Source organism: Pholcus phalangioides, unplaced genomic scaffold (assembly GCF_987345545.1).
Source record: "Pholcus phalangioides strain wild (caught in Gottingen) unplaced genomic scaffold, Ppha-v1.0 ptg000041l_1, whole genome shotgun sequence".
In the NCBI taxonomy this organism is placed as follows: domain Eukaryota; kingdom Metazoa; phylum Arthropoda; class Arachnida; order Araneae; family Pholcidae; genus Pholcus; species Pholcus phalangioides.
This window is the reverse complement of record NW_028301627.1, coordinates 7,170,707-7,186,350: the sequence shown is the minus strand read 5'-3', so window position 1 is coordinate 7,186,350 and position 15,644 is coordinate 7,170,707. Positions and strand designations below refer to the sequence as shown.

General features: G+C 37.1%; 1 protein-coding gene across 1 annotated transcript; it reads left to right on the top strand.

Moving 5' to 3' along the window:
* The first annotated feature begins 1,353 nt into the window (after positions 1-1,353).
* On the top strand, positions 1,354-15,545 carry LOC149065201 (cell adhesion molecule DSCAML1-like). The gene is made up of 9 exons (XM_089254326.1): positions 1,354-1,417; positions 3,878-4,165; positions 5,449-5,568; positions 7,191-7,340; positions 9,455-9,739; positions 9,839-10,108; positions 13,743-14,015; positions 14,893-15,156; positions 15,535-15,545. Exons 1-9 carry the CDS (start codon positions 1,354-1,356, stop codon positions 15,543-15,545), a joined length of 1,725 nt encoding a protein of 574 aa, XP_089110452.1.
* Positions 15,546-15,644: the final 99 nt, after the last annotated feature.

Sequence of the window (15,644 nt, the reverse complement as noted above, 5' to 3'; positions counted from 1 at the left end):
ACAACTACAACTATCAGAGATTTCAGTTTAGTTGTAGTTGTCCGTATATATATATATATATATATTTTTTTTTTTTTTTTTCTTAACCTTATATTCCCCCTTCCCCCATGATTTCTATGAGCTATACTTTCTTTTGTTGCCCCCCCCCGTCTTATTCAAGGCTCCTTTCCAGTGCATCCGACCCAGGAATGACAATTTTTACACTTATTAAATTGATTCTTTTTACTAAATTTACAGTGAATAAAAAATCGTCCACTGAATCTATATTTATAAAGTTGATCTCCGGACCCAGGGTCTGGGCTAGAGTTGAGTGAGGTTCCCTTTTAGAGGGAGGGGTTCTACAGGGATATCTCATTATCATGCCCTTCCCCTCAGGCAAACGTATGTGCTAGACCTCCGTACTCAGTAACAACTTACATATTTACATGCTTACTCTCGAAAATCATAGCACCAGATTCTCTCATCATGTGGGTCCACTATGGATAATTACCCCTTTTACCGGATGGTCCAAGCGTTAAGATGGTCCCCGTTTTATGGGTAGTGGTAGCTCTGCTGGATTTCGAAATTAGATACACTTTTCCCCACAGTATTTCACTTCCAAGTTTAATTTTTCACGCGAGAATTTTATTTTCACTGGTCTCTATGGACCCTCTTAACTACTTATCAAGTATACTCTTTCGATTGATTTCCATCCTTGCAACATTTAGAATATCTCAGGACCTGGGGAATACACGGGAGAGAGGAGGAAGAACAAATACAAGGTGGGGGGGGGGCAGCACATGGCCTAGGGTTAAGATACACCAGATCATAATAACGAATACATGGGATTTACTCGTCTATTTTCAGATTGTTGTCAGTAATTTTTACACACAGATAATGATTCATTAGTTACATTATTCAAAATGCTAAGTGATAGACCTGCACATCAATGATATCAATCAATCAATCAATCAAATCAGCATCGAATAAGTTGTCATAATGACAGAGTATGCTTATTGGCTGCAGCTGCTGAACGCTCTGAACAGGCACATACTTTATACTCACCCTGTACAATCGTATATCGTTCAATCCAGAAAATTATGATTAATTGAAACTAGGTACTCTCTACTTCCCAAATATTAGTTTGTATTGTTGGCAAAGTGTGGCGCCACTATCGCGTCTTTGTGCATTGAACTAAAAAAAATTCTATACAATCGGAGAAAACGCCATAGAATATAGCTATACCATGATTGCGGAATCTCTCGGTACTGAAAATCTATTGAAACAAATGTATTGCCTTGAATACTGTGACGTGCAAAACTAATTTGGTATAATACATACCAAATACCCTTATCATCTATGCAAAGGATGAATATGGTGCTTTCAATCAGTGAAGCTGTTCTTCTAGCATTGGTCTTCGAACTATCAATCGCTGGGGGTGAGTACTTGCACAGATTGTTTTCCAGTATACGATTTGTATCGAAATATAGTAATAAGAAACGGTTATCATTATTTATTTTTCAAATTATTATTACTTCAGTAAAATTTCAGTTGCAATACTCCACAGTGTGGTGAGCCAACTGAAATGAATTAAATATATTGTTGTATTGCCATGACACCAGTAAATAGCACTGCTCAACAAATCATTTTGCATCTGGCGTTTCATACAAACCTGATCGTATAATCGGAATATCAGCCTTTTATTTCCATGAAAAACCAATCTTTGATACTAATTCTACAAATCTTGAATTAGCAGAAAATTTACACTAATTCGAAAAGTTAACTAACACTAATTAGAAAGAAGCAATATTTATACTGAACTTAGATATATTGGATTAGCTGCTTGTGGTTTTCTTTCAAAGTGATTGTGCATGGCTTCTTCGGGCGACACAAAATATAGATAACTATATTTCCATGCTGGGATAGGTAATATTGGCCAACGAACATAATTCATATAATTTCTCCAAAAAGAAATTTTTATACTGGCATTTCGATTTCTTCTTAGAAAATTTGTTGTTCATTGGCTCTCAATGACCAGAGCATAAGTAAAGAATTTTCTCTCAACCCTCTATGGTCCAGTATATACAATATATAGCCAAAATTTTGTGTCTACTTGGGAATTTAGACACGCAGTTCAAATTGCTAGAAAAATAATGAACGAATCACTCTGTAATTTCAGTCATTGTATAACCATTTGTGGGTACTCGCCATTTCCAGTGAAAATTTATTTACGAGTGCATTTATATAGGGGACTGACAAAAAATTAAATAAGAAAAAAATGTTTCTGATCAAATCCTGTATCAGCAAATGACTTGTAACTTTAACATTGTACTAACTTTGTACAATATTTATGCGTATTTTTGTGAGAATAGCACGTATACTTAAGAAAATATGAATGTTTTCTATAAAATTCCAATTTTCATCACATGTTTCCTGCTTATAACATGCGGAGTTTTCAACCAGTCGTTACGAAATTCATAGAAGAAATGACGCTATACACGGGCTATATTACGTAAAAATTTAAAATGTGGCAAGCCCTTAGTCAATGGGATATGAGTATTTTTAGTGAATGGTTATTAATTTCCCATGCTCAAAAAATATACATTTTATTTTTCCATAATTTCATTGCCAGATATACGTATATATGGTTGAAAGTAACCGAATGATAAGTGGGCTTCCCATAAATTCATGCTTAATTATTTTGCTGTTATTATTGAATTCAAATTGCTCATTTTGTCATCAGACACGCGTGTTATGCTAAAACACTTCTCTTACCATAGCATCAGACACGCTTCTTGACTCATACCCATAATGCCGTGGGCTTATTCTCGAAATCAAGGCCGCAACTAGGGGTAGTAGGCGCGTCTCGTGCCTCGGGCGATGGACCAGAGGGGGAGGAAATTTTATTCTCAAACCTATCCTTCCAAATTACAAGAGCCAAAATGCTCACTTGCCCCGGGCGACCAAGCATCTAGTTGCGGCTTTGCTCGAAATAATCAAAATACCAATTGTTTGGTATTGCAGAAAGTACATTCAGTGTCTTTTCAATGCAAAATACGGCAACAAAGAGTTTATTCCTTGTTGGTGTCACTTTTTTGAGCGCTGCTGAAATTTCACGTGTTCAAAATTTTACAAGTTATTTTTTTAGGATTAATTCGCTTCGTTCAATTTTTTCAGCCAAGATGATGCGGGGTATGAATCATTTTCGCATACAATTTTTTTTTTTTAGAATTTTATGTAATAAATTGCATTTTTCTTCTAATGCACTTTCTTCTGGAAGCGATCCTAAACCCCCCCCCCCTCCGCGAAGTTCAACTTTAAGTGCTGCCCTCGGATGAAAGCCCTTCCCCCCCCCCCGGAAAAATGTTCATATTTACCATATTCCTAACTCAACACTTACACAAGCCTTTAAAAGTCAGGCTTAACCAGTACTTAGAGATAGAAGGCCTCCACATGGGTTGCCATAAACGTGATTGCAACTACCTAATAAGTATGCCACATTTTGAAACAAAACATCCTATTTCGTTTCTTGTTATTTTGGCATAGAATCTTCCTGATTGGCTCACAGATACCGCATAGTGTTTGGATGTGGGGCATAGAAATCGCCAATTCTGAACCCGATCATTTCTTTTCCTCACAACGATGATAGTGGCACGAGCAGGGAATTTTTTACCCCTGAATATTCTGAGGGAAATTGGACTACTTACTGACGTCACAAGCAGCGTGCGGGGACCTTCTATCTCTAGGAGGTGCTGGCTTAACACCCTGAGGTCAAAGGAAACTTTTACAGCTAGGAAAAGTAACCCACACATTTGTGGCACTTGTATATTTTATAGATGTTCTATTACGAGTTTAAATTTATTATTGTGTTCAATGAAGTGCATTTGTTCTTGTGTAGATGTACCTGAGATACAGAAATTTTCGTTCCAAGATGACGTACAGGACGGGAAGATAGCATCAGTGATGTGTACTGCGACTGGCGGTTCCAGACCTCTCAAATTCCAGTGGAGTAGGAACGGAAAACCTGTTGATGGTGCAGTCAACAAAAATATCCAAATCAAGCAAGACAGTATGTTCTCGGTACTGGTTTTAGACCCGGTGAAGGCTGGTGACGGTGGGAATTACACCTGCGTCGTTTCCAACCCGTTCGGTAGCAGCACTTACACAGCGGTTCTGAATGTGAAAGGTATGCAGAACCAAATAAATACAGGGTTAACGTTACATGTTCTGAAAAACAGAAGTTGGTAATGGACCGGCCCCAGTGGAACATGGAACACCTTACAAACCCTGTGCTACCTTGAACCGTTTTCGAGTTATGGTGAATAATTGATCATGGAAGAAAAATATGTCAAGCCTGAAAAATGCCCAAATTTGTGAAGTTTCTGAGAGGCCTATGTGCTAACTACATATTTGGAAAGAACAGAAAAAATTCTATAAATTGATACCAGTTTCATTAAAATATCTGGATTAAATGGCGAGCCACAATCGCTGAAATATTGGCGAAGTTCAAAATCAAATTGTCGCCAAAAAAAATTCATAGCTAACTACCCAAACACCCTTCTAGCTACAATCGTCCAAATTCACCAAAAATTTTTCCATTCCACTAGCTTTCGAAAGAGTTTACAACAAATCGTATCAGTGTTTAAGTTCAGGATAAATTTAGCCTTTTGTTCGATATTTATCACTAAAAACGGCGTTTGTCGAAGCAGACATTTTAGATTCAATTTGAGATTCATTAGGCAATTCGATTTCCCACTTTTCCTATCTCAGCGCTTGTAGATCGCCATTAAACAATAGATATCCTGATAGAAGTAGTGTCACCTTATGATTTTTTTGCAATTTTCTTCGAATATATTTATTGCGATAAACGCAGATTTCAGTGACGTATTGAGAACATAAGGCAAAAGTTTTCCTGAGCTAGATCACCGACACATGATTTACTCTCTACTTACCCTTTCGAAAGCTGACGAAATGGACAAGTTTTTGGTAAATTTGACCGATTGTAGCTAGAAGGGTGTTTTCGGAATTGGTGATTAGAATTTTTGGTGACAACTCGGTTTTGAACTTTGCTAATCTTTCAGCGCTTGTAGCTCGCCATTAAACCCAGATAACCTGATGGAAATAGTGACAACCTATAGGATTTTTTTTTGCTCTATTTTGCCTTTTTTTATGTTCTTCTTCAGAAACTTAACAAATTTGGGTTTCTCTCAGACTTCACGCATTTTTCTTCATTATCTACATTCATTCATTATCTACCATAACTTAAAAACGGTTTTATGGTAGAACAAGGTTGGTAGGGTATTTCATGTTCCCCCACTTGGGCTCGCCTATCACTTTTTTTCGTTTGGCAAGACAGGTCACGTTCACCCTGTATAATTAAGTGTGGAAGTATTCAAGTTTTATTCATGTACTTGTTATATAAGAGAGTATGATACTTTTTTTAAGGATTTATTTTTCGATTAATTCAAGCTGCACCGAAATGGATAGAAAAACCATCGAACGTGACGCTGAACGAAAGAGACTCTGTCAATATAACGTGTGGCGCATCGGGTTTCCCTCGACCGGTCGTCACATGGTATAAACATGATGGTATGTATAGAAAATATACTTTTGTACATATTTCCTAAAATATATGTAACATCATCATTTCTGCAGTGACAATAAATATGACGCACGACACTAGATATACACTCAGACCGTTAGGAGCACATGCACACTTCCACCAGCTCATTAAGTAGTAAATTGCGCATGGCAACAGATCAGAGTTGCGCTCGGTTTGGAAGAAAGAAGGACGAAGTGAAAAGTTGTAGAAAAGATCTGTGTAAAAGTTGTTGGAGAAAAGTAAGGCAGCAATAGTCTGTGATTGACGATGACAAATAACGATCCGGTCCGCAAATGTTGATGATAGACGAACCGAGGAAACACGCTGTAACAGAAAATGTGTGTGAAAGTTGAGAAATGACCTGTTAGCAAATTACTAGTTGTAAACGAACCAGTAAAGAAGTAGCAGAACAAGAACATTGTAGCAGAATCCTCTGTGTAAAAGAGGAGAAATGCTGTGGCAAAAAATCTGAATAGAGGTCGAAAAGAAACTTTGCGGCAAAAAAAAAATTGTGTAGAGTCGTAAAGAGAAACTTTGATGGCAAAAAAAACCACCTGTGTAGAAATCGGATGTTGTGCTAAACACATCTGTGTAGAAATCGGATGTTGTGCTAAACACATCTGTGTAGAAGTTAAGAAAGAACGTTGTGGCTAAAACATCTGTGTAGAAGTCAAGAAGGAACGTTGTAGCAAAAAGCATCTATGTAGAAATCGAATGCTGTGGTAAAAACACCTGTGTAGAAATCGGATGCTGCGGCAGAAACATCTGTGTAGAATCCAAGAAGGAACGTGCGTTGAGGCAAGAAATCTGTATGAAGGTCGGGAAGCAACGGTCTGGCAAAAAAAAAAAACAAAAAAAAAACATCTGTGTAGAAGTGAAAAAGAAACGTTGAGGCAAATAAACGTTTACAAAACACAAAAAAAAAAACGGTTGTGTGTAGGTCGAGAAGGAACGTTGTGGCAGAAGCATCTACGTAAAACTCAAGAAGGAACGTCTTGGCAAAAAATCTATGGAAGTCGAGGAGAAACGCTATGGAAAAAACATCTACATCATAAATCGAGGAAAAATGTTTTGGCAAAAAACACTAGTGCCAAAATAAGAAATAAACGCCATGGCAACAAACATCAGTAATAGGCGGACCATTGGAGACAGAAGCCAGCTATAACAGATGCAACCATCTGTAACTAACGTTTTGGAGGCGAACTGTCAGTGACGTGGTGAGGATGAAATATTAGTCTGCTGACTTGGATCGTACCTCCAATGACGAAAACATTCCAGTAGCCTCGAGATGTCATGGCAGTGACAATATCATCAGCAGCTGCTATACCATAATTATAAACCACCATCACATAAATGACCATATTTGAATATATTACCATTCGAATACAAAAATCAGCAAAATCACATATTGTAAAATTATAAGGTAATACCCATTAGGAAAAAAATTTATTCATTTATTTCAGTTGGACATTAATATTGATGATTACTTCGTCAATTATAACTATTATGATCGACTATCCTCGGAATTGGTTGCATATGCCTTGTCTTAATGGGACATTTCGTGTATTTTTATCTCCGTAATGGCGTACAACGGGTACTGTCTTTCCAGGTGAAGAAAAGTTCGTACTACTTTCCAACGTGAGCAGCAATTCTTTGAAGTTGACGCAAACTTCCATAGCAGATACAGGTTTATACAAATGCAGAGTTGACAACGGGATATTATCACCCTTGGAAGAGAACTTCACAGTAGTGGTCAGAGGTGAGTACTCCAGCCATCATATCATGCAATCATGGAGGATTTGTGTGCATGATATTTAAATTCTTATATTTAAAATAATACTTTTTCTTTTAGTACTATCACTTGCCAAAGTGTGGCGCTACATACCTTTTTATCACACTATTTTTCTTCTTTTTTTTTGTTTTGTTTGGGAAAAAGCCGCCATGATCTCAGTCTTCGTGTTCTCAGTCTTCAGAGTGTACTGTACGTAAAACCGTGTATAACGTCTCGTGTTTATATCCAAATCATAAACTATAATTGATCTATAATTTTACACAGGATCTTACCCAAGTTTGATTTATCGATATGCGTTGTTTAATACCATCCGGAATCGTGAGAACTTTCATGTTCGTATCGACAACGTTATCATTACTTGGATATGATTTCAAAGGTAAGTCTGCTTTCCTTCGATATCAATTTCATTTTGATTTATTTATCATCGTGCCCCTCGAACAGAAAGAAATTGGCAACCGCCTGAGATATAAGAATCATTCCAAAATTTGAATTTTTGTCCCATAATCTTATCGATTAGTCAATGGAATGAGTGCTACTTCGAATTAAATTTCTTACACCGGGTCTCTTGTGATTGATTTAATTACGTATATTTTGTTGAAGAACATCTTGAAAACTCTAAAATTTTGTACAGTTATCTCCAAAAATTTCCATTCAAATTTTAATTTAATGTACAAGAGCCCATGCTATTGTAGAACAGGACACATTTCCTGAACTAATTAGCATCAACCCCTTTTTATATCTTAAGACTCTGAGAGAGAGAGAGAGAGTTCGCGAATTTACTTCTCAAAATCGAATAATGATAAAAACTTGATTTTTTTTATTAGTAAACTTCAACATCTTTTCAAACCCGTGAATTTTTTTTGGAATAACTGTTCTATAATAAACGTCGTTATTAGGGATCACGTACCGCTGTATCGAAGAAACAAAAATTATTTCTACCTGCGGGATTGTTGAGAGTAAAATGTCATGATAGGGATTCTTTTTAATAACGTTTGCAGCGGCGGTTAAAACTGATCTAACGGAACGTCTAGGTGCCACACACTTGTTTTGTCTGGGGACGTTTACACACCATACCATACACCTGTTTGGTTTAAAAGACATTTTGATAACACGCACACTTGTTTTGTGCAAGAACGTTTGGATGACACAGACACCTGTTTTTTATCTAAGGGCTTTTCGATGACACACATCATCCAGCTTGGTCTAAGGCTGTTTAGATACCTTACACTTATTTTGTTTGAGGGTATTTTAGTCACCCGTACGTACACAGACGCTCACTTTTCTGATCTGAATACGTTTTGAAGTCAAACGCATCTGTATGGTTTTAGAATATTTCGGTACCACTGGTTTGATTGGAGAGCGTTTAGATGCCCCTGCTTCTATGCAAAGATGCGTGGCATTATTCGCTTAGTGCATCCCAACCTTTTTTGACCCATCAACCCCTTCTTCAGAAAATTTTTTCTCCCATCGCCCCCCAATGCAATCTAACCTATAGGATCCTATGTTACACCTGTAGCTTCTACCGCCATCGGATTGATTGGACATGGACCATTCCATCGTCCCCAAGGGGACGTTAACGCCCACGTTGGGAATCACTGGCTTAGTGTAAGAACATTTAGGTGCAGCACAACTGTTTAAGTTGGTGACATTTGGACCCAACATATCTGTTCAGTTTGACGAAATTCGGACACAACACATATGACTGTCCTTATCTTTCTCTCTCATCCATCTAATGTCCACTTCCACTGCTACCTTTCTTAAAAACTGAATTGGGTTAATGTTCCTCAAACAATCATGGTCATGTTTCATGGACTTCAATTTGAATCCGTGCATAAGTACTTCAGCGTGCCATTAAGAAATTTTGAGCCTTTATCGTAATTCAATATCTTTGTAATTCGAAAAATAAATGTTTTATATTGATGCTTCTAGTTCGAAATCTTATGTTTTTTTTATGATAATGATAAAATAATAGCACGCGAGGAGGTATGGCCCGATAATTAGCAGTAACTTTTGATATAAAAGAAAAATTAACCATACGTTTTAAATAAATAGCACGCTTTAATTACTTACTTCTTTTGTAGATATTTTGGAAATAAAACCGTTCAGTTTCCCATCAAGAGTTCCCATAGGAGACCGGGTCATGGTATCCTGTTTGATTTCAAAGGTTTCCGGTTCGGTATCATTCACTTGGCTGAAAAATGGTGGGAAAATTGAAGACAGGAATTCGAATATACGTGTAAAGGATGACAAGGACTTTTCGTTCTTGTTTGTGGATCCAACGGAAGCTAAAGATGAAGGAAATTATACTTGTGTTGTTTCCTATGCTCTAGAGAAATTCACCTATACGGCTGAATTGAAGATATCTGGTAAGTCGTGTAATGTATAATTCTAAATTTTCACTAAATTTGCGAATGGCTCTTAATATAAATTTCCCCTTTTCTATTCCTGTGTTATGTCAATTTCAGCTCCGCCTAAATGGACAAAGCAACCCGATGATATATTGGCGAGAATCGGTGCACCAGTGGGCATTACATGCGAGGCTTCTGGATCGCCAATCCCAAACACAACTTGGAGAAAATTCAAAAGTGACGGAAGCATCGTCGAGACGTTCTCAGCTTCTAATCACACTTTATCATTATTTCCCATCAAGACATCTGATGCTGGAACATACGAATGCACTATTAATAACGGAGTTGAACCTTCGTTGAAGAAGAACGTATCGGTGTCTGTTCTGGGTAAGTAGGAAGCATTTCATTGTCTTGAGTTTGACGTGATAGTTCTTGTTAAGCTCGAAACCGAAGTTTTAATTTGTTACATCATTGTGGTATTACATTGGTAAGAATGGTGAATGTCTATTACAATTGTAAGGGATTCTAAACAGTACCAAATAATCGAATAATTTTCAAACAGAACTGATTATACAGTTCCGTTCTGTACGAAAATTATTCGATTTGCGTACATGCAAGCATTCGCAGCGTAGAATCTATTGTTTCCTGGACAGTATCAGCGGCACTGATTGTTGCAATTAAAAAGGCGAAAATGGAATTGAATGCTGCAGTTGAAAGATGAAAATGACATTGTTGCAATCAAAAAGTGAAAAATGGCCTTAAATGCAGCAATTAAAGGGTGAAAAAGGTCATTGAATGTTGAAACCAAAGGGTAAAAATCACGTTGAATATGTTGTAACCAAAGAGTGGAAATGACATTAACCGTAGCGATTTAAAGATGCAAATGGTGGTGAATATTGCATTTTAAGAGTAAAAATGGCATCGACTGTGGCAAATAAATGATGAAAACACATTAAATGTTACTTTTTAAGCGTGAAAAGGACATAGAATGTTACAATTCAAATGTGAAAATGGCATTGAATGCTCCAAAATTTAAGGGTAAAAATGACATTCAACGTTGCAATTTGAGGTTGAAAGGGTGAAAATGACATTGAGCGTTACAATAAAAAAGATGAGCGCTGCAACAAAAGGGTGAAAATGATATTTACGCCGATTACTGTTTATATTAAACAGTTAAAAAGATTGCGTATATACTGAAGATGAGAAATGCTTGAATGGCAGTCATTTCCATAGAGTAATAATAGTAGTATATATCTTTAGTCTATCGTCATTTCCAGTTTTGAAACAGCCTTTGTTTTTGTATATCTAAACAAAATAAGGATTTAGTTTATGTATATCAAAGCGGTTAATGGGTTGCATTAACCGTCAAGAGTCGAGAATTCGGTGTACTCTGAAATGGGTGTATCTTAAACGCCAACGCTTTCCGTCACACTTAAATACTTCGAATATTCAGTACAGTCCAATATTAAGGGACAGTAAAATATTTGAAACCTCAGAGAAGAGTTTTGGTTAAGTTCGCGCAGCTATAAATTGTACAATTAGTTCTTATTCCAACCAAAATGTGGCGCTGCTTACCGGAAAGTAGTATGTTGTGAAAGTGAGAGGGCCTTTCACTGTTTGGCGTTGTTATAATCCACAGTACAATATCAAATATTCTCTGTTTATTAATGCTTTCTACTTCATTGACATTAAACACAAATTTCTCCTTAGCCGTCGGTGCGTATTATTACACACAATCATTAGATTTAGTAAATCGTATTCTGCACTTAGTATCTTCCGTTCGGAATACACAAAAATGGCATCGACTACCGGGACTGCCATCGGAATTACGGTGCTGCTGTTGATGTTGTCATCAGTGCATCATTGTTCAGGTAAGCACATTAAACTATCTTAAATTATCTACTTATCTATTAGTGAATTATCCTGTAAATAATATTTAAAAATTATTCGCATCGGTATAATAAGTTTGGATTTCCCACTACTCAGCGTAATCATATATTTTATAATAAAAAACACACAATATTGAATTTCTAAAAAACTAGCATTACTTAATACAAATATCCACAGCTTTGAATAAGTATACTGACGTATATTTTAAAATTTTAAGCTTTTTATAATGTAAGACTTTGGGCAATCAAATACTCACGTCTAATGCATGCAATTAATGCGCGCGATATTTTTAATTGTAAGAGTTTGCTAATTCATATATATGTATTAAAAAAAATTTACATGGTGAGATTTATGGGCATGAATGTAATATATATATACGTCACCGTAAATGTAGTGAATCCGGTTATTATGCATAATAACCGGATTCACTACATTTACGGTGACGTATATATATATTACATTCATGCCCATAAATCTCACCATGTAAATTTTTTTTCACATTCCCCGTAACATATATATGAAGGCGAGAAACTTTGAAAATTTCTCAAAACTCCTGTGATGTATTGGAATGTTTAATAGAATTGTTGGAATTAATTCTATTTTTTCTCGATATTTTTCTCTCTAATACACTATCCTTATTTAGACATGTTAACACCGATAAGCCACTAATTAGCAATACTAATGTATACATTAGACTCATTTTCATCTCTTCCCACTTGAATAGAAAAGCTAATATTCACCAATTAACCGTTCATCTTCTCACTCGACATCATTTTAAACAGCACAGCTTTGAATTCACCAATTAGCCATGTTCATTTCCACACTAGCCTTATTTAAACAGCAGAGCTTTGAACAGAGAGCTTTGAGTAATTAATCATGTTCGTTTCAACACTAGACTGATTTAGACTGCATCAACGTAGCTTTGAGTATCAATGCATCAACGTAGCTTTGAGTATAAATGCATCAACGTAGCTTGGAGCTCTAATCATAACATGGTCATTCCCTCACTATACTAATTTTTGAACAACACAGCTTTAAATTCGGCTGAAGTTGGTTTTCTGTGGTTCCCAACTTCAAGGCGCAAATGCGAGCCGATCTCCCCGTTAAAAAGTCTCGCCACAGAGAGCAACAGTCCTACAACGGTAAATCATTCAACCATAATACTTCACTCATAGTTGTAAAACTGGGGGCAGATGACAGCACTACACATAACAAGCATTACACCGAAACAAACTTTACGTCAGGTTTCACTACACGTACACGCACATTCCCGCATGTACCGATTCGTTGGGGGGTTCCGTGGGGTGGGGTGGGTGCATGTGTGGTGTAGCAGTAGTAGGTAGGGACTCCAAAAAATGGCTCGGGGATCCATGATGTTCTTAAGTCAGCCACCTCGTTGGGCAATTTGCCTGTTGTGGCGTTGTATTTGTATGTATTTGTATGTATGTAAATTCACTAATTCGCCATGTTCATTTCTACACCTTATTTAAACAGCAGAGCTTTGAACTAAGTTATTAATCATGCTCGTTTCAACACTAGACTGATTTAAGAAACATGGCTTTGAGTATCTATATATCAACATAGCTTTGAGCTCTAATCATAAAAATGGTCATTCCCTCACTATACCAATTTTAAAACAACACAGCTTTAAATTCACTAATTCGCCATGTCCTTCTCTACACCAGACTCAATATAAACAGCACAGATTTAAATTCACTGAATTGGTGAATTGCTTAAGAGTAAAATTCAACAGTAAAGTTTATTGAATATTATCAATATCATTATTATTATCATGTTCGTTTCTACCCTAGGACCCATTTAAACAGCACGGCTTTGGATTTCATAGTTTTGGTGACTATGGTACTAAACTTGATAGACGTGTTTGTATCATGTTAAAATGCGAAGGTTTCTGAAAATAAAACTTTTCTTTGACTGAACATATGATAGTTTCACTTAAAACTATACAAAACGTTTTCAATGAGTTTTAACGATAATATAAAAAAATGTGTATACATGAGGGAATTCACAAATGACACTTATTCTTATTAATATAATATTATTATACTACATACTGTGTGTTAATGAAGTGAAGCTGCCACGTAGATGATGGACTTAATGTCTTCGTTTTCAGAAGATCCGCCAAAAATAAAAAAATTTTCATTCGAAGACCGAATACAAGTTGGTGATGTGATCACAACGTCTTGCGTAGTGACGTCGGGAAGCGAGCCGATACATTTCACGTGGACTCATAATGGGAGGCCTGTACCCGTCACTAGCAATCCAGGTGATGTTTTCTCAGTTCTCTACATGAAAAATGTGCAGCCATCCAATGTAGGCAACTACACGTGCAGGGCGAGCAATGCTTTCGGTAGCGACGAGTTCACGGCTTATCTAGCAGTACAATGTAAGTAGCAGGCATGCTTGCGCATATTATGATTTAAAATTCTTCTTCCCGTAGTTTAGTTAGTTTTAGACCAAATCGAAAATGGACATCAGTACTATTTCTGATAATCAAATCACATGCTACGGACAGAGTTCGAAGTGTGGCCATTTCGTGGTCTGGCCAAGAGTTCTAGCCAGACAAGAGTTCTGGTCAAAGTCCGACAATTGGTTTTTTTCGGACATTGGCCGGACAGTTCACTGGAGATCCTTGGCCAAAGTCTGACAATTGGTGTTTTTCCGGACATTAGCCGGACAATTCACTGGAGATCCTTGGCCATGAATAGCACAGTCCGATGTACTGTGCTATAATTCCGTTATCGGGGGTCAGACACATATTATAATAGTCATTAATATATAGTTTTTATATCATAAATTATTATAACATAGTGAACGTGGCGATACGGGGACATTGACTCGCACAAGACATTCGTGACCGCGATATCTTTTATTTCATGTGTGAATCAGTATGAAGATTATCACCGCAGTGAGAGCCTCCCAGCGTTGACGGTCCCCGTCTCGCCACATTTGCAGTTGGAAAACGACCCCTATTAAATCTCTCTTGACCAATATGACACCGTTTTTGTTACCATGTATAAGCCAGCGTCAAACCAGATGCGATAGATGTGTCATCTACCGAAAAAAATATTAACTGCACTAATTGTCGGACTTTGGCCCACTGTGCGAACTGGCCGGCAGAAGTTCGAGAAACACTATAATTGTCGGACTTTCGGCCAGTTCCGAATTGGTCACACTTTGCACTTTCACTGTGACGTGTACATTCAGAAAACCATATTACTTTCAATTCATGCACGGCTAATTTATTTTCCTTGTGTTTGAAGCTCCACCATCTTGGACGAAAGAACCTGTAGACGTTGTGGCCAAGATAGGATCGTCGTTATCAATAGCATGTGAAGCGACGGGTTCCCCACCGCCAAACGCTACGTGGAAGATGTTCACAAGCGACTGGCGCGCGAAGCCTACAAGCGCCAACAACACGTTATTGTTCCACGAAGTAAAGGAAAATGATGCCGGTGTTTACGAGTGTAGCGTCAGCAATGGCGTAGAACCGGCTCTGAAGAAGAACGCCACCCTTTCTGTGTTAGGTAGGTTTCTAGCTATTCTGGGAAAAAGGATTTCGAAACTATTTCTCTGAACCTGGGTCACAAATGTGCTAATGAAGTCAAATAATCCTGTACAGATATTAATTAAATTTTACACAGCAGCAGCGTAAAAAATTCATAAAAACTTTTATATGGATATTTCAACGAGTTAAATACATATCAGTTTAAGCCGTCCTCATTAAGTAGTACATAAGACATGTAAAGATAACCACATATTCACCAAATACTCGTAAATTTCTGGTTATACCTAATCTAATCGAGATTCTGTAAGTATTACGAGTGCTGCTAAGCCCATCCTATGTGACGGGGTGGGGATTTAGCATTATTTTTATATTACTCTGAAGCTGTTTCATTTCACAGTGTTACACTAGTTTTAAAATATCCTCTACTCAATCATTTCAAAACGAATATATAACGGTAGTATTCAAGTCGAAAAAAATTCCATAAATGCAATCCGAGAACGTGCCATC